Source organism: Bison bison, unplaced genomic scaffold, assembly GCF_000754665.1.
Source record: "Bison bison bison isolate TAMUID 2011002044 unplaced genomic scaffold, Bison_UMD1.0 scf7180017863955, whole genome shotgun sequence".
In the NCBI taxonomy this organism is placed as follows: Eukaryota; Metazoa; Chordata; class Mammalia; order Artiodactyla; family Bovidae; genus Bison; species Bison bison.
The window spans coordinates 74,411-97,104 of NW_011494527.1; the positions used below are offsets into that span (position 1 = coordinate 74,411).

The 22,694-nt window shown below is 45.2% G+C and overlaps 1 protein-coding gene across 1 annotated transcript in view; it reads left to right on the forward strand.

Annotated features, from left to right (window-relative positions):
- The window catches only part of LOC104984233 (protein-cysteine N-palmitoyltransferase HHAT-like), a 298,539-nt gene that overhangs the window by 67,009 nt on the left and 208,836 nt on the right, over positions 1 to 22,694 (forward strand). Inside the window, exon 6 of the mRNA XM_010833889.1 lies at positions 6,165 to 6,315. Within this exon, the coding sequence (XP_010832191.1) occupies positions 6,165 to 6,315 (151 nt within the window). The remainder of the gene's footprint in view (positions 1 to 6,164; positions 6,316 to 22,694) is intronic.

Consider the following 22,694-nt stretch of genomic DNA (forward strand, 5'->3'; position numbering starts at 1 on the left):
GACAGGAAGAAAAGTCTTGAGAGTCCCTTGGACTGCAAGGAGATCCAACCAGTCCATTCTGAAGGAGATCAGCCCTGGGATTTCTTTGGAAGGAATGATGCTAAAGCTGAAACTCCAGTACTTTGGCCACCTCATGCAAAGAGTTGACTCATTGGAAAAGACTCTGATGCTGGGAGGGATTGAGGGCAGGAGGAGAAGGGGACGACAGAGGATGAGATGGCTGGATGGCATCACTGACTCGATGGACGTGAGTCTGAGTGAACTCCGGGAGTTGGTGATGGACAGGGAGGCCTGGCGTGCTGCGATTCATGGGGTCGCAAAAAGTCGGACATGACTGAGCGACTGATCTGATCTGATAAATTAGGGACCTCATCTCTTTATTCAACACTGTATTGCTCAGTATCTGGTAAGTGGTTGGTGCTCAGTAACTATATATTAAATTAATGCATAAGTTATTGATTCTGCTTGAAACAGAGAAGTTAGGAAGAATAAACTATGTTTGAACTGGGATCTGAAGGGTACATGGGATTGTTCCAAGAGAAGGGGGAATAGGGAAGAAAGGGAGAAGAAAACATTGAGAGCCAAAGGGAAGGATAAATGGGACTGTAATGAAACTGACCTGTGAGTCTCCTGAGGCCTGGGTTCTCCACATGATATGGCCCCCAGGCTGCCTTTTATAACCTGTAGCTAGTGATTCAGCTGTCAGGCGCTTGGGGCAGGCATGCTTGTTGAATGAATGAGCATAGCATATGAACTCGTCTATAAATTTTTTGACAGAAAGGTGTTAGGTTAGGCAGAAACTAATCTTAACTCCTGGTAGTGAGGGGTCTTTTAAATATAAACTCAGAAAAAAATATTTTAAAGTATTTTAAAATAGCTAAGTTTTGCATTTTTGAATATAATAAAAGTGAGCTCTATGTATAAATGTCAAATAACCTTTCATCAGACTACAGTCACTTGTCTTGTTTCTTTTAAAATTTTTATTGGGGTGTAGTTGATTTACAATGTTGTGTTCAGTTCAGTCACTCAGTTGTGTCTGACTCTTTGCGACCCTATGAACCACAGCACGCCAGGCCTCCCTATCCATCACCAATTCCCGGAGTTTACCCAGACTCATGTCCATTGAGTCAGTGGTGCCATCCAACCATCTCATCCTCTGTTGTCCCCTTCTCCTCCTGCTCTCAATCTTTCTAGCATCAGGGTCTTTTCCAGTGAGTCAGCTCTTTGCATCAGGTGGCCAAATTATTGGAGTTTCAGCTTCAGCATCAGTCTTTCCAATGAACACCCAGGACTGATCTCCCTTAGGATGGACTGGTTGGATCTCCTTGCAGTCCAAGGGACTATCAAGAGTCTTCTCCAACACCACGGTTCAAAAGCATTGATTCTTGGCGCTCAGCTTTCTTCACAGTCCGACTCTCACATCCATACATGACCACTGGAAAAACCATAGCCTTGATTAAATGGACCTTTGTTGGCAAATTAATGTCTCTGCTTTTTAATATGCTGTCTAGGTTGGTCATAACTTTTCTTCCAAGGAGCAAGCATCTTTTTATTTCATGGCTGCAGTCACCATCTGCAGTGATTTTGGAGTTCCCCCAAAAAAGTCAGCCACTGTTTCCACTGTTTCCCCATCTATTTGCCACGAAGTGACAGGACCAGATGCCATGATCTTAGTTTTCTGAATGTTGATCTTTAATCCAACTTTTTCACGCTCCTCTTTCACTTTCATCAAGAGGCTCTTTAGGTCTTCTTCACTTTCTGCCATAGTTAGTTTCAGGTATATAGCAAAGTGAATTGTACATACACACATATCCACTCTTTTTTAGATTCTTTTCCTATGTACATCATTACAGAGTATTGCGTACATTTCCCTGTGCCACACAGTAGGTCCTTGTTTGTTATCTATTTTACATACAGTAGTGTGTGTATGTCAATCCCAGTCTCCCAATTTATCCCTCTCCGCTATCCCCCTGGGTAACGATAAGTTTGTTTTTTACATCTGTGATTTTGTTTCTGTTTTGTAAACAAGTTCATTTGTACCATTTTGGGGGCTTTCCGGTAGCTCAGACAGTAAAGAATACACCTATAATGCAGGAGACCAGGTTTGATCCATGGGTTGGGAAGATCCCCTGGAGAAGGGAATGGCTACCCACTCCAGTAATCTTGCTTAGAGAGTTCCATGGACAGAGGAACCTGGCAGGCTACCATCCATGGGGTCTCAAAGAGTCTGACACAACTGATTAGGATTCCACATATAAGCAATATCATAGGATATTTGTCTTTCTTATGTTGCCTTCTAACAGATCATATGCCTAGTGGGAGATTGCTAACCCTTAGGCTTAACCCTGAAACCGTAGACCAAATCGTACACAGGAAAGACTAATCTTTAGGTCAAGGGGAAAGACGAATGAGCCACGCGTCTTTCATACGATGATGCAAATCAATAGCAAGGAGGCAGAATTGTTAAATTCATGAGTATAAACACATTTTTTTTCCTGAAAGACTAAACAATGCAGAAATTACAGTTATAATGCTTTTACAACCACTATTCACATTTCTTTTTCTATGAGCTTATGAAGCAGTTACTAAACTGTCAAGAAAAAAAATAAGCCTTTTGTATATTAATCCGTAAAAAATAATCAATATCAGATAAATAGGGCACTTGTTTCATATTGCTAAATATATGATTTCTTATGCTTTCCGTCCGTATTGAGGAAAAAGTCCCCAGTAATCTTATCTTCAATGAGGTCTAGCCACAGAATGCTATTAAACACCTGTACAAAATTAACCCTTCCCTCATAGCCCATTCCGTATGACGTGAAGTCGCTCAATTGTGTCCGACTCTTCGCAACCCCATGGACTGTAGCCCGCCATGCTCCTCTGTCCATGGGGATCCTCCAGGCAAGAATACTGGAGTGGGTTGCCATTTCCTTCTTCAGGGGATCTTCTCGACCCAGGGGTGGAACTTGGGCCTCTCGCATTGCAGGCGGTAAAGACTGTTTCCAAATGGTGAAGACTGTTTGCAAATGGTGATCCATAAAAATGTTGATTCAGCTATGGATTGTAATTCATTTACCTCATGTATAACAACTGTACAAAAATAATGTCAAATTAAAGGCAGTATTTGAGACAAGGAGTAGCCCATTCTCCCTGATCTTTCACCCTGTTAACAAGGAAAAGAGACATCTGATGCTTCATCTATAAAAGACCCCTGGGCGGCCTTAGCCTCCCTGAGCTTCGGTAGATAGAGTCTTCCACAGGCCCTTTGATGTCTTCAGTTCTTCAGGCTGATCGTTGTCAGCTCTGGAAGCTTTGTGCTTTTCAATTAGTCTTTCTCACTCATGTCCTGCCTTTTGGTAGCTCTGGGATTTTTCTGACTAGAGCCTGGGGGTTCATATTGGAATAGTTTATAGTTTCCCTCACTGCCATACTAGACAGTGCAACTGAATCTTCACCATTCAGTATATGCCTGTGGCACTCCCCCTGCCCAGAAGCTTTTAAGATGGTGTTAACACACATCTCCCATTTCTTGTGTATACATACACACACACACATATTCACACACACACACATCAGCTTTTTTCTTATCTCTTATCATACATCCAAGAAGGCTACCATTTTATAGCAGCTCTTGCAACAAATAAGACCGTAGTCTGGTTTCCAAAAAGAACATTTTTGCCATACTCCTGAATGTGACGGACACGTGGTGATTGCTGGGGTTTCCTCCTTGTGGGACAGGTAGCTCTCGGATTTGAACTGCTGTTTACCTTTGCTCAAACTGTTTATTTCGGCTTCCCAGGTGGCACTGATGGCAAGAACCCACTTGCCAGTGCAGGAGACATAAGAGACATGGGTTCAATCTCTGGGTCGGGAAGAGATTACACTCCATTATTCTTGTCTGTAAAATCCCATGGACAGAGGAGCCTGGTGGGCTACAGTCCACAGGGTTGCAAAGAGTTAGATACAACTGAAGTGACTTAGCATGCAGGCATGCACACTGTGTATTTAGAAAATGGCTAATGTATTTTCTTCTGGCTCAGAGTTACTATTTACAGCCACACGTTTCGTGGCATTGATTGCCATGTAACATCAAAAGGACCAGGCAGTAGTATCTCCTGCTACTACTAGTTTAAGGCTTAGTTATTTCCTTCAGGTTATCCCATGGATAAGCCGATCAGCCCTGTCACTATTGCTGGCCTGCATCATTTCCCTGCACACCGGGGAAGGTGAGTTTGGAGGCTGGACAACACGTGGTCACAGGGTCATCTACTCCAGGGTTTCCTTGGGCACTTTGCCCTTGTTCTCCTGGCTTCACCTCCTCACCCCGCTACTGAGGCCAGCAGCTTGCCCAGGTTCACGGTTCCCCACAGACCGATAGCTTAGGTTCCCACCTTCCTCCCAGGGTGAAGAGGTGGGGTCAGCTGGCTCAGAAGCCCACAAAGATGTGTCGATCAGGGGAGCATCTTGAGCTCTAGCTGGAGACGCGGGTCCCGCTCTCAGGGGGGCAGGTGGACGCCCGTGGGAGCAGAGCATGTGTCTCCACCTCAGATCTCACTCTGTGCCCACACTTGGTGTTCCTTTCCTTCCAGAAAGACACGATTCTGGCCAGGAAGATGCTGGTTGTTGAAGCTTGGGGCCCTCATCTTCTTTTTTTTTTAAGTAGCTTTATTGTGATACAGTTCACGTATCATGCAGTTCATCCATTCAAAGTGTACAACTCACTGGCTTTATTATATCGTGGATATACTGTCTATCCGTATATGGCAACTATCATCACCATAATTTTTAGAACATTTTCATCACCTCAAAAATAAGCCCTAAGGACTTCTCTGGTGGTCCAGTGGCTACGACTCTGAGCTCCCAATCAATGCAAGAGGCCCAGGTCAGGGAACTAGATCCCATGTGCTGAAATTAAGAGTTGGCATGCTGCAACTAAAGACCCCACCTGCCACATCTGAGACCTGGTGCAGCAGAATAAAAGGAAGCCCTACTGTTTAGCTGCCACCCCCACAGTCTCATTTCCCAGCCCCTCAGTGGTAAGGAACCAGTAATCACCTTTCTGTCTCTATTTCTGTCTTTTCTTTTCCTCTTCTGGAGTTTCATATGAATGGAATCTTACAATATGTGGTCTTTTATGGCTTACTTCTCTTAGCATGATGTTTTCAGCATTTATGTTGCAGTGTGAATCTTCATTTTTTTTTATGGCTGAATAATATTCTCCTGTATGACTTACTATGTTTTGTTTATCCGTTTGTCCATCAGTGGACATTTGGGTTGCCCAACATTTGGGCTGTTGTGAATTATGCTACTGTGCACGTTTGGGTGCAAGTTGCTGTGTAGACATCTGTTTTCATTTCTCTTGGGTGTATGCCCAAGAGTGGAATTGCTGGGTCAGATGGTAACTGTGGGTTCCCCAGGCAGCACTAATGGTAAAGTTCCCACCTGCCAATCCAGGATATATAAGAGACGCGGGTTCCATCCCTGGCTGGGGAAGATCCCCTGGAGGAGAGCATGGCAACCCACTCCAGTAATCTTGCCTGGACAATCTATGGAGAGAAGAGTCTGGTGGGCTACAATCCATAGGGTCGTTAAGAGCTGGACATGACTGACGCGACTTAGCATGCATGCATGGTAACTGTATGTTTAATTATTTAAAGAATTGACAAATATTTTCTAAAGTGGCTGCATCATTTCACTTTCCTGCCAACACAGTGTATGACGGTTCCAATTTCTCCGTATTTTTGCCACCCTTGTTGATCTGACTTTACACTTCTCGCCATCCTAGTGGGTGTGACTTCATGTGAGGTTTTGAAAGGATTGGGGAAGGATTTTTTTTCCTTTCAAATAGTTTTTAATGCCCTGTATGTGTGTATACACACAACATATGTATGACTTCAAAGTGTGCCCTTTGCTAGCGTCTGTAAAAGCACAGATGCTAAGGGGTCCTGTTGCCTGCTACAATAATAAAGCAGATTTCAGTATTTATTAATCCAAAAATCTCACCACCCAGACCGTTGTGGGAGACAGTGAAACGTGTGCATTGAACGGAGGAAGAGGAGTGGTGGGAGACGCGGGAGCAGGTGTTGTGTTTCCTGGAACGAGCATCCTTCCCAGGAGATGGCCTCACTTCTTGTCTGTGTCTCACGGGTCCCTCTGTCTTTCAGGAGGCCTGGCGCTGGCCCAAGTGCTCTTCTTCTACGTGAAGTACTTGGTGCTCTTCGGTGTCCCGGCTCTGCTCATGCGCCTGGATGGACTCAGGCCGCCGCCGCTCCCTCGCTGTGTGAGCACCATGTTCAGCTTCACGGGGATGTGGAGGTCAGTCTGTCAGGGTCCTTCGGGGATGTCCGGTGGGAGGAGCCACCATCCTTTCTCTGCCCTTCACTCAAGTTTCCTTTGGCGCTTAGGTTTTTTTAATCTAACAGATTGACAATCCATATTTTCTGAACCTCTCAAACATATTGTCGGGCTATGAAAAATTGGGAGATAAAGTTTCTCACCCAGTCTGTGTAAAGATGCACAAAGGGCTGTGCCTAAAGTGGTCTCTTACTAACTTGGGACATAATACATATACTGATGATTTTATTGCTGTCTGTTTTTCTTGAAAATGATGTCTTTGTGAGACTATAGATTAAAAAAATAGACTTAATTTTATTTTTCTTAATACCAAAAATGTAAAAAAAAAAGAAAAAATATATAGACTTAGTTAATAGTACAGGGCAGGCATTTACTAGCTCTCAGATCCAGAGCAACAGACTTCAAATGTGCGTTTCAGTTTTTTTTGTCTTTTACATGGTAATAAAAATGATAATGGTACTGATAATATTCGTCTCTAAAAGTCGTTTGGAAGATTAAAAAAGCTAATACATACATATAAAGCATCTGGCACACAGTAGGTGTCTACGAATGTTAGCTTTTATCCTTCTGTTACTCCTGTACTCACGCACTGTGGATAGGCGGGTGCTTTTTCTGAGTGTTCTTAGTCTTCTTGATTTAGCCCCACGGATGTACAGTCAGCTTGGAGTCTCTGTTCTAAAAGATCCCTCGGCCCCGCTGCCGTTTCTGGCTGTTGCTCTCCAGATGGGCTCGCTTGCTGCTGGGTTTTATTATCGCTTCCAGTGTGGAACCAGTGGCAGGCTGGCTCTTGCAATTGCAAGCCTAATGTAAGAACCTGAGGGTGGGAACTCGCACATCTGTGGGAGGCAGTATCTACTTGAATTGTGTTCTTTAGAAGCCTCCATTTGCCACCCTCCTGGTCCTGGCCCTGCTCAGAAAATCCATTCTGGCTCATCCAGTCTTATATTTCATCTCTGAGCTCAGTGAGTATTGCTGTCTCTAATGTTGCTCTTGCAAAAGGGGGGTAGTTAACAGGCAATATCCTAGTTTTCCATCATAATTTATTACAGGGACTGAATTGATCTAAGCCTCCATGAACGCAGTTTATTTTTGCTGCCGTCTGCTTCTTTGGATTGGAAATACCATCTGATTATTGTAAAGAATGTAAGTAATTTCTCTGATTTGTCTTTAATTACTTCATCGAATATCATAGGTTGCCCAGCTGTAATGGCAAATTTAGGAAAAGGAGCTCTCTCTAGCCAGGAGGCCAGGAAGTGGTTTTGTTTGGAAGGTGGGCCTGATGGGAAGGCTTTATTCATTTTGACCTGTTCATGAAAGTAATTTACTGAATAAATGGGTTGGGACCTAAGCATGACCTGGGGGTATGTCACGAGTCCCTTGTGGGCACCCAACATGGTTCCTCGGCCTCCTTGATGTGAATGCTTGCGCTGAAGCATTTCTTGGGAAGCACGTTCTCCTAAAGAGCTTCTCCAGTGTTGGTTGGGGTAATAAATAATCTTGACTCTTGGCAGCCATGCTGGCTCTAGGCTAATTAATTATTTTTTGTCCAAGATCCTCTGTTGTGTACAAACCACTGAGGTGCAGAAAACATGTCTGCCGAGACCTTTGTCATTCTTGTTAGAAACTAGACTTGAATAGTGTGGACCCTGGGTTGTTGAAACCTCTCCTCTGTATCAGTCACCATGAGCAAGAGAGTGATCATGAAAAGTTTCTCTGAGGTACTCCTTGGAGTGACGTGCGTCTGAAGCGAGCTGGATACAAGGGAATGTGCTGAAATGGCACACATGGTCCTTCTTGGGAGTGACCTCAATGTGTGTCCTGGCTTCTTTCAGCTTGCGTGGGTGTGGATTTCCCCCGTCACGTTTGCTTTAGCTTCTTAAGGGTTTTCTGATTTGCCACTTGTATTTAGAGACACTCAGGGCTTCTCTCTTGGTATACAATAACTATTCCACATGAAGTTATTGAATTTAGGAAGGGAGATGAACTCTTTCTGAGGAATTCCATGCACAGTGTAAGGCTCAGAAGAAGTAGTTTTTAACTGAGAAAAGAAGGAATAAAACTTAGAGATTCTCCTTTGCACTCTTTCCTCTATTCTTAGTTTACCATGTTCATAGTCAGGATCTGGTCGCATAACCCTCCAGTGGTCCTGGTCCCCATTTTCTCTGACTTTTCTCCTTAAGAAGACATGTCAAGGGAAGATAAAAATTTCAATTTGTAGTTTCTATTTACATCTAATATCTCTGGGCCATCACTGAGGAATTGCTGCAGACTGGGCATTGCTCCAGCCCCTTCCTGGGTTTAAGTTCAAGTCGAATTGAGTCATGAGCAGCTGTGAAAGCTGGTGATGCAAATTATTCTGCTGCATTGTGGCCACCACTCTTACAGTGACACAAAGGGCATGGTGGATGGGAAGTGGAGGGAAGAGGTTTAAAAACCATCTTCAGAGATTGTTTAATGGCTACCTAGGCTACTAGAAAATCCACACTGAATGAGGTTTAGAGCTGAGGCTGAGAGATGGATTTTTAGCCCCCCGTTTGAAAGGAGCCATACACATCTGGACACCATGCTGATGGACTGCACTATCAGTCCACTTAGCAGTGAGAGAAGACTTGAAGCCGGCAGCCTGCTGTAGCAGAGGAATCTGAGCTCTACATCACACAATGGATGAAATGGGCCATCAGCTGAGAGATAATGTTCCTTGACATGATAGTTCAAATTGATCATGAAAAATTGCTGTTTGCAGAGATGGCTCAAACCTGAAAGTTAGGACCTGACTGAAAGATTTATTATATATATATATTTTTCCTATTTGCTCTTCTGTTTTGTGTAATTCTTGCTCAAATATTTTCAGGTAGAACAAACCGCTAAGGGGTCTGTGTTTTCCCACTTGTGTGATTTTTCTGTGGCTGTACAGACATGAGAAATTGAGAATTTTCTGCTTAATTTTGGGGCTTCATGTTTTAATTTAGGTAGGCTGAGGTCTGTAATGAACATCTTTTGCCAGAAGTCATTAAAGATGACACTGCGTGTCTGAGGTTCCAAATTAGAAATCTGATCATCTTCCTCTGATTTGATTTCTGGCTGTGGAAGCAAAGTGTGCAAAGTGATAGAATTTCCCGTGGTGGCTGGTGAGTTACAGGTCAATTTCAATTATCCTCGGAATTTCTCACAGCTTGCCCTCTGAATTTCCTGAATTGTGATGCTCTCTGGTCTTCACAGGCACACTCATCACTACTTATTCCAGAGGGATCTGGGCACTGTTGGTGGCTACTAGGCCTTAATATATGGGGACATCTATGAGCTGGGATGGCAGGAACACAAGTCCCCCTTTTCAGTGGGGCTTTGAGTTGGGGCTTTCAGTGGGTCAGTGGAAGAATTTAAGTCCCGATAGCTCAGTTGTTAAAGAATCTGCCTGCAATGCAGGAGACCATAGTTTGATTCCTGGGTCAGGAAGATCCCCTGGAAAAGGGATAGGCTACCCACTCCAGTATTCTTGGGTTTCCCTTGTGGCTCAGCTGGTAAAGAATCTGCCTGCAATGCGGGAGACCTGGATTTGGTCCCTGGGTTGGGAAGATCCCCTGGAGAAGGGAAAAGCTACCCACTCCAGTATTCTGGCCTGGAGAATTCCATGGACTGTATAGTCCATGGGGTCGCAAAGAGTCAGACACGACTGAGGGAAAGTTCACATCAGCATCAGATAGAGAGTTGGTTCAGGCCGGCAGTAGGTGATAAAACCAGCCACACCAACTACTGGCTTTGCTTGAGTCCTGCCTCCGAATCATATTTAACCTCGGGTTGCAGGGCAGGATGGCAGACATGGACTTTGTGAAACACTATCTACCGTCATGGTTGGGTGGAAAGCAGGGGAAGTGTGAACATAAAGGAGGAAAAGATGCTTATTAACAGGTGCTGTTAAGACAGGCTCACTTTTTTTTGAAGGTAACATAGTAACTAAGTGCTTGCTATGCCAGGTACTAGCTATGTGATTTGGGCAAATAATTAAAATTCTCCAGGTGAATCTTTGTTTCTAAAATAGAGATAAGAATAGCACTTGCCTCACAGCAGTGAGGTGAGGGGTGACCAAGCCTGGGGTATAGTCAGTCCTCAGGAGGTGGTAGCTTCTTACTGTTTTGCGCTGGAAAATGTAGCAAAGCCAGAGGTGCCTGAGAGATGGGCCGGGCTGGGGAAGCAGCAGGCAGGGATGGGACTGGCTGGGGAGAGGCTCTGGTCCAGCTCCGAGCCTGAGACACAACAGTTCAGAGAGGCAGAGTATGGTGGACAAGAGACAGGCTCTGCCCTCAGTGGGTAGCTTGATCCAATCACTTTTGCCTCGGTTTCCCCAGCTGTTAAATGAGAGCCAGACTCTTTCACTAGGTGATGGCTATGATCCCTTGCAGTTCTGTATTAGCCCCACACTGGATGGATATGGGACCGCTAGTATCCTGGTGCTGAAGTACTCCCAGCTCCCTCCCCCATATGTGGTTGGACTCGTGATTTAACCTCCTTATGCTTGTGTTTTCTGGGATATTAAAATGGGGCAAACCATAGTGCTTGTCTCATTGGGGAAGTCCAAGGATTAAGTGAGTTCATGTACTAAAGCTGTGAACACAGGCAGTGTAGACACTGACATATGAGCTGATAATCGTAATCGCAGCCGTGAGGGTGATGGTGGCGCTGTTTGTTTTCTAATTTCCGAGAAAACAAAGGCCTGGGAGGCTGAGTGGTTGAGGAGGTGGACGGTGATGGCGGGGGGGTGGTGATAATGTATGGAAGGTGTGGGTTCCAAAATGGAAGCATGGGGTCCCCAGCATCTAGACCATTGCAACCTCCCTCTCACCCTTGAGGAGTTCTCTTTGCAAATAGTTTCCACTACTGGGCATTTGCAGGAGTCTCTGGCGGCTTAGTTGTAAAGCCTCTGCCTGCCAGTGCAGGAGATGTGGGTTTGATTCCTGGGTGGGAAGGATCCCCTGGAGAAGGAAATGGCAACCCCTCCAGTATTCTTGCCTGGAGAACCCCATGGACAGAGGAGCCCAGTGGGCTACAGTCCACAGGGTCGCAAAGAGACACATCTGAGCTATTAACAACAGCTGGGCATTTGTACTACCTCTTGCTTTGGGTACCTCTGTTAGTCTACCCTTCTGTCTTCTGAGTCCCATCTCCACAGACTCAGAAGACTTGTTTTCTTTCTTCTTACATTCATACTTCAATCCCTTCACCTTTTTCTCCAAATACAGACTTCTGTAAATCAAATCACGAAGGGGACCTCAGGTTGAGGCAGATTTTAGGAACGGTCATTAGGTTTTAATTCCTGGATTTACTTTGACTTCAGAGACAGTTTCTCTGCACTTCGCGCTATTTTCTTCCTGTGTGGGTAGTATTTTCAGTCCACATATTACGGAGCGACCCTCAGACTTTTTAGAGTAAGGAGCACTTTGATGCAGGAAACTCCAGAGCATCTTCAGATAGAAGGCTTTCATTGGTCACCGGTCACCAGAGCCTAGACGTGGAGCCTGGCTGCCTGCATTTGAATCCTGGCTCTGTTCCCTGTTACCCAGTGACCCCTCCGTGCCTTAGCTTCCTTCTCTGGAAAGCGGAGATGTTATAATACTCACCTCTGGGAACGGACACCCCGTGCTTGTCACAGCAGCAGCCATGTTCCACGCAGTAGCTGTCTCTTTACTTGCTCACTCTCCAGCAGACAATGAGCTTTTGAGAGCAATGATCAAATCTTGCTTTGTTTCACATTATGTCGCCAGGTCCCTCCGGGGTATCCAGCCTGTAGTGGGCACTCAGGAAATATGTGCTTGTCTGTAATTTCGGACAGTGGGTCTGAAGAGCCAGATTTTCAGATAGTTTGATCTGAACTCGGGATGGTTGCTCTGTGTTACATGTCCTGCAGGTGTTGCTCTGTGTTACCTGCAGGACATGTCCTTGCTCAGGTGCATACGCGTACCGTGACCACTGTCGGTACCCCACCTTCTCGATCTCTGTTTTTCTCATAAAATGTGTGTACATGGCATGTCAAAATATTGTGTCTGCTTGCAGTTTTCCTGAGAGTGAATCTGCCGTGTGAGGGATGAGGGACGCATGCCTTTCTTACTTAATTACTATCATTATTTTATCAGAACTTTTGCCACATCCTTGATACCAGGTGACGGGGAAAGGCTGCAAAACTTACAGGAAGAAAAGAGATTCCGTTCAGATGTGGATATGAGAGAGGAGTTTGACAGCTGTTTGTCTTGAGAGATGGGATTCTTCCAAGGCAGGGGCTTACCGTGGCAGATGAGGACTGTGGAAGCAGGACGGGGAGGGAAGTGCTTTGAAAACATGCCCTCCCAGTGAACACGGTTGACCCGTGAACAGTGCAGGGCTTGGGGCACTGGCCCTCCTGATGGTTGGAAGTCCACGTATAATTTATAGTCAGCTGTCTGTGATTCTGCATCTTTGGAATCAGTCACCCTTGGACCATAGGACTGCAGTATATTCTGCTGAAAGAAATCGAGTGTAAGTGGACCCACACAGTTCAAACCTATGTTGTTCAAGGGTCAGCTATAATAGTAGGAGGAATAATAATGGTATTAATAGCAGTAATGGCAGCTGCAGCAGCAAACTCTTAGTGCATACGTCATGCCAGGCACATTTCTAAGTGCTTTTATGTATTTATTTAATCCTCACAAAACACGTATGGTGTAGGTTCTCTCATCCCCGTCATTCACAAATGATGAAACTGATGGAATCACACAGCTGAAATCCTTGAATGACACCGCTGGTAAGTGGTGGGGCTGGGATTTGAACCCAACCATTTGGCTGTAGCGTCTGTGACCGTGATCTCTGCCTTTCACTGTCCCTAGTGAGATGGAGCTGGGGTGGGTCTGGAGTGAAAGGCTTGTGTGGCAGGTTCTGGGACTCAGGGCTACCTGAGGATGATGGTGCTTCTTTACTGACTCCCTGGGAAGGGAAGGACTCCAGATTCCCCAGAGCCCTGCCTGATCTGGCCCCTGCTACTGGCTCTCATTCTCTGTATTTTGAGCGCCTGCCATGGGTCAGTCTAATGGGGACGAGGATGTGCATTTAAGGATGAATAGAATTGCATTGTGACAGATGCTGTAAAGATCCCTGGTGCTCTTAGAACCTGTGTAGAGGGATTTGTTCTCGTTAGAAAAGCTCCTCTGCTGAGATGTGGATTGACCCGAGATCTGAAGGTTGAGGGGAAGGGGAAAGAGTATTCCAGGAGGAGGGAACGGCACGTCCAAAGGCCCTGTGGTGGGCGGCCATGGCGGTTCTCCAGCCTGAAGAAGGCCATCCCCCTGGACTCTGCAGGGGGTGAGTTGAGGGGGCAGTCGGGCAGTGGCTGACCTCCTTGCACCAAAGGGGAGAGGAGACAGGGAGTCGCCATTTAACCCTGGGAAACTGCCTGAGGGACTGGCGTGGAGTCTCTGGGGCTTCTGCTCTTGCGTTCTGTTCCTCGTGTTGCAAAGGGCAATCCCGAAGCAGCTGTCTCAGTGGGAGTGCGGGGGCTTCGCCTGTGGCCTCATAGAGACTGGCTCTGTCTCCCCCGTTGTCCCCTCCTGTGTCTCCCGGCCCCTGGCCGCCCTGCCGGCTGTCCTCCGCCTGTGTTTCTTTAACTTACGTCAGGCTGGGTCATGTCCTCTTTGCCGACAAGGATGGAAAATTGCCCCGTATCTGCTGATCTTTAACCTTCTGGGCCCTCAGTATGATCTTATTTCTTTTTCATACCCTCCCTTCAGCTAACTAGTGTTGCTTTTTGCCCCACCTCAGTTCTGAGGATTAAATTCAAAGTGCAATTAAATTCAAAGGGCAACCTACTATTTCTCTGACACGTTTATAGGTATTTTGATATTTCAGTTTTACATTTGTTTGTCGTCAAGTCTCTTACTCTTTTCCTGTATAGTTCCTACCTCTGGTGATAATTGAAGAAAGTCCCGTTGACATTTATTTGTTTTTGTGTAAGGCAAGAAGCCTTCATTTGGGGATCCACAAGCTACTGAAAGCGTTTTTCTGTAGATTCTCAGAAACCTGCTGTCTGTAGTCTCTTCATCGTGTAACACTGGACCTTGGCACATAGTAGGCCCTCAACATCTGATATTTCCTAAATGTAAGGTGATCCCCCATGCCCCCCACTCCTTTCAAAGATAAAAGGGAAATTGGCTTACATGTGAAGTGTGGGTCAAATTTCAGTTATTCCCAATGGCTAACCTGCCATCCTGATGGCATTTATGTGCTTTTATATTAATAAAATGCTGTCTATTCCCATGTAATCTATTGCCTGTGTGGTACCTGAGGTTCTTTTTGGTGTGCCACCCACAGCATATCTTGAAAATGTCAACATTTCTATCTTTTCTGTATCGAATGACTTACCGTTAGAATCCAAGAGGGAATTTGTGTTTCTTTATTGGGTCTGGTGCAGAAAAGAAAAGAGGATGTGAGTAAAGATAACAGCTCTTTCATTCCTCCTCATTAGAAGCTAAAAACCAGCAAACCAATCAGCCACCATCACCACCACCACCACAACACGAAAAGAAAAACTGAAAGGACTTTCGTTATTTCTGGGACAACAGAATTGAGAGAGGCTGTCCTCTTGCTTGCAGTGGGTGGGAAGGAGAGTAAAACTCTTATTGTGAACCGTCAGTGGTGTTTGTGTGAAAGCAAAGGATAAGGCTCGAATTTGGAGCCTCTGAGGACAAGAAAGGGGCTGAGTAGGCATCATCTGGGATGGGAAGATTATGCCCACGGGGGTCTGAGTCACTGAACCTCAGATTCTCATCGCGGGACCCCCTGGAGCTGTCCCTGCATTGCTTCTCCTCTCTGTCCTCACTGCCCATTTTGTACAATATATGCGTCCTGCCTATGGCCTGGGCTTGGAAGGAGTGGGATGTGGATTGACTTGAGATCTGAAGGTTGAGGAGGAGGGGAAAGAGTATTCCAGGAGGAGGGAACGGCATGTCCAAAGGCCCCATGGTAGAGAATGTGACAGTTCCCTCGTGTGCATCTGGTCTGCAGACAGCATGTGTGTGGGTATCATTGGAGATGAGATTGGATACAGGTGGCGCCTCTGACCAGGAGGAGTTTAGAATTTAAACAAGGACTGAGATTTTAGGACTTCAGCACTTTCAGCCTGGTTGAAGAGGTTTGAGCCTGTAAGGGGATTAAAAAAGGATTGGCTAGAGAAGGTCAACTTCTCTTGCTAAAAACTAGAGAGCATATTTTACGAAGAAGAACCAAGAGAACTAGAGAGCATATTTTACAAAGAAGAACCAAGAGAATGTTTTGAGAAAAGAGGAAGTAGTCCCCAGAGCCCAGTGCTTCTGAGAGGCTGAGGTTGATAAAGCCTTTGGGGTTTGTCAACTGGAGATGATTACTAACTTTATCAAGAAAGCTTGTTTCAGTGGAGTAAAGGGGCTGGAGGCTGGATATGAAGGGTTTTAGTGTGAGTAGGGAGGGAACCCTTGTCTGCTTACAGTCCCTCCCTCAATTCCATGTTCTGGCTCTATTGGACTATTTGCTGCCCTCCAAGGCTGTCTGAATGCAGAGTGCCAAAGAATAGCAAGGTGAGATAAGAAAGCCTTTTAAAGTGAACAATCTAGAGAAATAGAGGGAAACAGCGTACTGGGAAAGACTAGAGATCTCTTCAAAAAAATTGGAGATACCAAGAGAACATTTCATGCAAAGATGGCCTCAATAAAGGACAGAAACGTAAGGATTTAATGGAAGCAGAAGAGATTAAGAAGAGGTGGCAAGAATACACAGAAGAGCTATATAAAAAAGATCGTAATGACCTGAATAACATGATGGTGTGGTCATTTACCTAGAGCCAGACATCCTGAAATGTGAAGTCCAGTGGGCCTTAGGAAGCATTACTGCAAACAAAGCTAGTGGAGGTGATGGAATTCCAGCTGAGCTATTTCAAGTCCTAAAAGATGATGCTGTCCAGGTGCTGCATTCAGTATGCCAGCAAATTTGGAAAACTCAGCAGTGGCCACAGGACTGGAAAAGGTCAATTTTCATTCCAATCCCAAAGAAGGACAATGCCAAAGAATGCTCAAACTACTGCACAATTGTGCTCTTTTCACATGCTGGCAAGATAATGCTCAAAATCCTTCAAGCTAGGCTTCAACAGTACACAAACCGAGAATTTCCAGGTATACAAGCTATATTTAGAAAAGGTAGAGGAATCACTCCAGTGTTCTTGCCTGGAGAATCCCAGGGACAGGGGAGCCTAGTGGGCTGCCATCTATGGAGTCGCACAGAGTCGGACACGACAGAAGCGACTTAGCAGCAGCCAGAGGAATCAGAGATCAAATTGCTAACAGCCAAAGGATCATAGAGAAAGCAAGGAAATTCCAGAAAAACATCTACTTCTCCTTTGTTAACTGTGCTAAATTCTTTGACTGTGTGGATCACAACAAACTGTGGAAATTCTTCAAGAGATAAGAATACCAGACCACCTTACCTGCCTCCTGCGAAACCTGAATGCATGTCAGGAAGCACCAGTTAGAATGAGGCATGGAACAATGGACTGGTTCCAAATTGGGGAAGGAGTATGTTAAGCCTCTGTATTGTCACCCTGCTTATTTAACTTATATGCAGAGTAAATCATACTAAATTCTGGGCTGGATGAATCACAGTGTTTGAGCAAACTCCAGGAGATACTGAAGGATAGGGTAACGTGGTGTGTTGTAGTCCATGGGGTTGCAAAGAGTTGGACACAGCTTAGTGACTGAACAACAACAACAATATATATGAGTGTGTGTGTGGTAAGTCACTTCAGTTGTGTCCAGCTCTGTGCGACCCTATGGATTCTAGCCTGCCAGGCTCCTCTGTCCATGGGATTCTCCAGGCAAGAATACTGGAATGGGTTGCCATTCCCTCCTCCAGGGGATCTTGCTGGCTTAGGGATCAAACCCGCATCTCTTCTGTCTAACCTGCATTGGCAGTTGGGTCTTTACTACTGGTGTCACCTGGGAGTGTACGCACGTATGTGTATGTGTGTAAATGTGTGTGTCTATATATATAAAATTATGCACATACACACAATTATAAAATATGTTTGTGTGTATATGTATGTGTATATGTGTCAGCTAGGGCTGTGTAAGCTATTATGCATTTTATCCGAGTCAGATAGCTTACTATTTATGATTCTCCAGAGAAACAGAACCAGTAATATGTGTAGTTGATCCTTGAACGGTGAGGTCTGTTTATATATGTATGGTTTTCAATAGTAAATACTAGAGTTGTAGTAAATACTACACTATCAATAGTAAATAGTACAGTGTCCGCAGTCGGTTGAATTCATGGATCTGGAGGGCAGACTTTAAGCTATGTGTGCATTTTTGATGGGGGCATTGGGCTGGAGCCCCTATCCCCACAGTGTTCAAAGGTCAACTGTATATATGAGGAGATTTACTTTTTTTTAGGAACTGGCTCATGTGACTGTGGAGGCTCAGAAGCCTCACCGTCTGCCACCTGCATGCTGGCGGCCCAGGAAAGCTGGTGGTGCGATTTAGTCTGAGTACAAAGGCCTGCTAACCAGGAGAGCTAATGGTGTAAGTCCTGGTCCAAAGGCCCGAGAATCCGGGGCTGATGTAAGAAGTTTTGAGAATCCGTAGTATGTCTGTGTCTAAGGGAAAGAGATAGATGTCTCAGCTCCAGGAGACAGTGGATTCCCCCTTCCTCTGCACTTTTGTTCTATTCAGAGCCTCCATGGGGAGGAGGAATGGGATCCCCCCATTCCCCTCGCCCACCCTTGGTGGGATTAGCTGCTGTTGAGTCGCTCAGTTGTGTCCGACTCTTTGCGACCCCATGGACTGCAGCACGCCAGGCTCCTCTGTCCTTCACCATTTCCCAAAGCTTGCTCAAGCTCATGTCCATTGAGTTGATGATGCCATCCAACCATCTCATCCTCTGAGGGCGTATCTTCTTTACTCAGCTTACTGATTCAAGTGCTAATCTCTTGGAAACACTCTCAGGAACACACCCAGAAATAACATCTTACCAGTTATCTGGTCATCCTTTAACTCAGCCATGTTGACACAAAGTGAACCATCCCTGATAGGCAGTCATGGAAAGGATTTGAGCTGGAAGTGACACTGTGCTATGTTAGGAGACTAGTCCTTAGGGGTCAGGGCAGGAGCAGTGAGCAGGTAAGAGGGTGTGGTAGTCACCCAGAGCCAGGCCTTGTCATGGTGATGCTCACAGCTTACTTTCCAGCCCCTCCTCTGCCCCTAAACCACTCCCACTTTAGGGAGCGCGGCCTCAGGAGGAACTGAGAGAGAGCTGAACCGCAGGATTGTTGCACCCAGTGCTACGGTGCCCATCTAGATAGAGGTGGGCTCCAGGTTGAAATTGAACTAACTGAAGCTTTAGTTTCTGTGAAACAGTTTGGCAATCTGCACTGTTGGGCTTGCACATTCAAATTACTTTAAATCCAGGGCGCCAAGTAATTAGAAAAGGACTCACTTCATTGTATTTCTTAATGGAAGGTACGTACGTATTCTTACTCTTTTGACTTAACTTTTCACAGCCATGATCACAGCCCTTGAGAACCACATCTCATTCCCCTTGACAGGGAAGGGGAACGTGGCCAGATAGATTGCTTGCGTGGAGGTATTTGCAGCCAGAATAGAGCATAGAAAGAATTCATGTCACGTTGCTGCAACGCTCATGTGAATACAGGGAAGACTTCGGGTAATGCATTATTAAAGGCATGCGTGGCCTTGTATACAATTTAAGTGTGAACTTATTAGCATTTCAGGTTGATGCCTCTTTTAGATTTAATTAGGTTTCAGGCTTCAATCGATTTATTAAATGAATTTCTCACTGCTTAAAAGGTGTAATATGTTCACAACAGTAGCCTTTCATCACTCTCTCCTCATTTCCTCATGGACTCAAGCATATCTTGACATCCCATCTTGGATTTAGAGCCTGGGGTTATTTTCCAAAGAGACCGTGTTGTTTTGTGGCGCCTCTGCATTGTCAGACATGAATGCACCTCTTCTAGATTTACCACCGGTAAATTTAACTAATGCACAAATAATAGCACTGTTTTCTGTCTCGGTGGCCGTTTGTCACTGTGAGTCTTCCTACTGTTAGGTTGGTACTGAGTCCACGGACCTTTATTTCAACTCCTATGAGAAAAGCATTGAGACTGTTCAAATAGTGGAAAATTAAATGTAATGAATCAAACCATATTAGTGATTCTCAAGATGGGCTGGAGAACTAGACCACACAATGCAGTCATTTACACTGATGGTCCACATTTGTGTGGAAGAGTACAATGAATGCCTCTCTGAGCCTCTGGAGGGTCCTAACCCCATTGGTAGTGTTGCCTGCCTGCCTGAACTTAAGGCAGCTATTGGGCCACTGAGCTGGGACTGCCTCATCTCTGAAGTAGGGCTCCTGATACTTTAGCATCCTACGGCAGGGAGGGGTCTACTTGATTTCTAATGGTTCCTTCCAGCGTTTTGGCTTCCTTGGTGGCTCAGTGGTAAAGAATCCGCCTGCAATGCAGGAGACCTTGGTTTGATCCCTGGGTTGGTAAGATCCCCTAGAGAAGGGAAAGGCTACCCACTCCAGTATTCTAGCCTAGAGAATTCCTGGACTGTATAGTCCATGGGGTCGCAAAGAGTCGGACACGACTGAGCCACATTCACTTTCACTTCCAGCTTTAGGTTTTGTGTGTGTGTGTGTGTGTGTGTGTGTGTGTACATACACCTTAGTATGGGGGCAGGGGAAATGGTATTAAAAATAGATAAGTTTCTGGTTGTGTTTAATAACCATGATCTAGACAAATAATATCTGTAATACAAAGTAGAAGAAGTAATGTATTTTAGATTTCTAACAAACTAGGACCTCAGCTCCCAGAAGAAAGTTGTTTGTATTACATGTACTCTATATCTTCAAATGTATTGCATTTTGAAAGTTCAGTCGGAAAGGGGATTAAGAGACAGCAACCAAAGTAGGATAAGTATAAATACACATTTCTATAGTATAAATCTCTTTCTGTAGTATAAAGATAAATCCCTTTTTACCACAGAGCAAAAGTCATGTTCAGAATGCTGTGAATTCACAATACAGGAAAAAAAAAAAAATGAGTAAAGAAGTAAAGCCCAGAGGCAAAATAGGCTGATAGGCAGGCCCATCTTTGAAGAGAGGGCTTATTTATTTTTTGCAAAACTCAGCATGGGGGATAGGTTATATAAGAGGTCTGTGAATTAAAAAAAATAAACTTCTGATTTTCCACCTGTTTATTGTTCATATAGGAATGATAAACCCTATCATTAACTCTACTCCTGATGTCTTCCAGAGGAGATAGAGAAGTGCTGGGCTGCCATGGAGCTGTAGTTGTAGGGTTTCCTATGATCTGGAAGATTTCCACAGCCCTTCTGTCTTTTATGACTTTAAAGAGTTTGATTCTCCCTTATTTCATAGGACATTCCCCATTTAAAATTTGTCTGCTGTTTCCTCGTGAGCAGATTTAGATTGTATCCGATTTAGACATCGCGTATGGAGACAGATCACATGCAGCTGTGTTACTGGTAACGTTAGTTTCCTTCATACTGGAAGAGTAGACTGAACACGTCAGTAGATAATGATTAATATCCTGTATGTTGTTGTTTAGTCACTAAGTCGTGTCCGACTCTTTTGCGACCCCATGGACTGTAGCCTGCCAGGCTGCCAGGCTTCTCTGTCCATAGGATTTCCCAGGCAAGAATACTGGAGTAGGTAGCTATTTTCTCCTCCAGGAAATCTTCCCAACCCAGGGATCAAACCTGCATCTCCTGCATTGGTAGGAGGGTTCTTTACCCTTAAGCCACCAGGAAAACCGCAATCTACTATGCAGTTACTACTATATGCATGCTAAGTTACTTCAGTTGTGTCCAGCTCTTCCAACCCTATGGACTGTAGCTGGCTTGGCTCCTCTGTCCATGGGATTCTCCCAGCCAGAATACTGGAATGGGTTGCCATGCCCTCTTCCAGGGGATTTCCAGACCCAGGGATTGAACCTCGCTTTGGCAGGCAGGCTCTTTACCACTGGCATCACCTGGGAGATGGAGTTACCACTATAGTTACTACACTTTTTGCCCTTATAACTCATAAACATTCTGTGGGAGACACGTTAGTATCATACCAATATTCCACTCTTCTTCAAGACTTTCCCCCACACTTAGCATTATGTGTGATCCTTGCCCAAGCCAGCCTTTACGTGGTGGTTGTAAAAAGCTGATTTTCCAACTTTGGCACTAATTAGTTAGCACTCGGCCTTCTATCGGAAACAGCAGCCTCTCCCGCATTTGTTTAACTCAGTATTATCTGTATCTGTGTGGTTGCAGCACTTTCTGTTTTCCAGAGGTTTATAATTTATTACTGTACTTAATTTTTTAGTGCTCACATTGTTGCAGTCTTAGCTGGTGGGGGCCCCATCCTCCTGCCATGGACATGCTCAAATGTTTGGGCACGATACTTCCTGTGTGCAAACCCTGCCTGCCATCACCTCTCCCTCTCTGGTCCCAGAAGTGTCTACTAGAACCTCAGTGTCTTGCCTCAGGTCTGGTGGCTTTGAGAAGAACAGGGAGGGAAGCAGGTATGTGAGGATGTGAGTGAGGAAAGAGAGAGAACGAAGCGGCCGGACCTCCCCCGTGCAAGAGGGGACCCAGGACGTGGAAGAGAGTGGGAATGAGGGACACACCTGTGTGCTTGACCGTTAACGCAGGAACTCCTCCCTGTCGTATACGAGGCACAGCCAGGGTCCTGGAAGATGACCACTCTGAGACTAGTTCTCTGTGGGTTCAGGATCTATAGACTTCTCCAGTTGCCTCTGCTCAGAGCTACGGCCTCATCCTTGAGATCACAGATGTTTAAGAACTGGGCCTATTTAATCGCCTCCTTGGGTGCCCCCACCTGAACTGACATGTGGACGTCTTCCACCAGCCGCTCTTCACGTCCCAGGCCTGCTTGGTCCATGAGATCCAGGGCTGCATGCCGTGTGTTGTTTTATGTTTCTGGGGCCATCTCATAAACTGTGATGTTGGGCCTTAGTTTCTTTTAATGCTGCAAGAGGGAATAGAATTATGATCTTCAGAATCCTCCCCAGCCTTAGAAGTCTCTAATTCTGAAAACCGAGGTAGGAATTTTATATGCTTGAATTGATGTTGTCACATATCTGTCCTTCTCCCTCAGCCCTACAGATTCTGCTCTTGGGTCAAGCGAAATACACATTTCACAAGGTTGCCGCCTTTCGTAATGTCTTATTCGTCAAATTATCCCTGATGATAGAAGCATAATCAGGATGTTAATTAATGCATTTGCAGGCTGTAACGTAG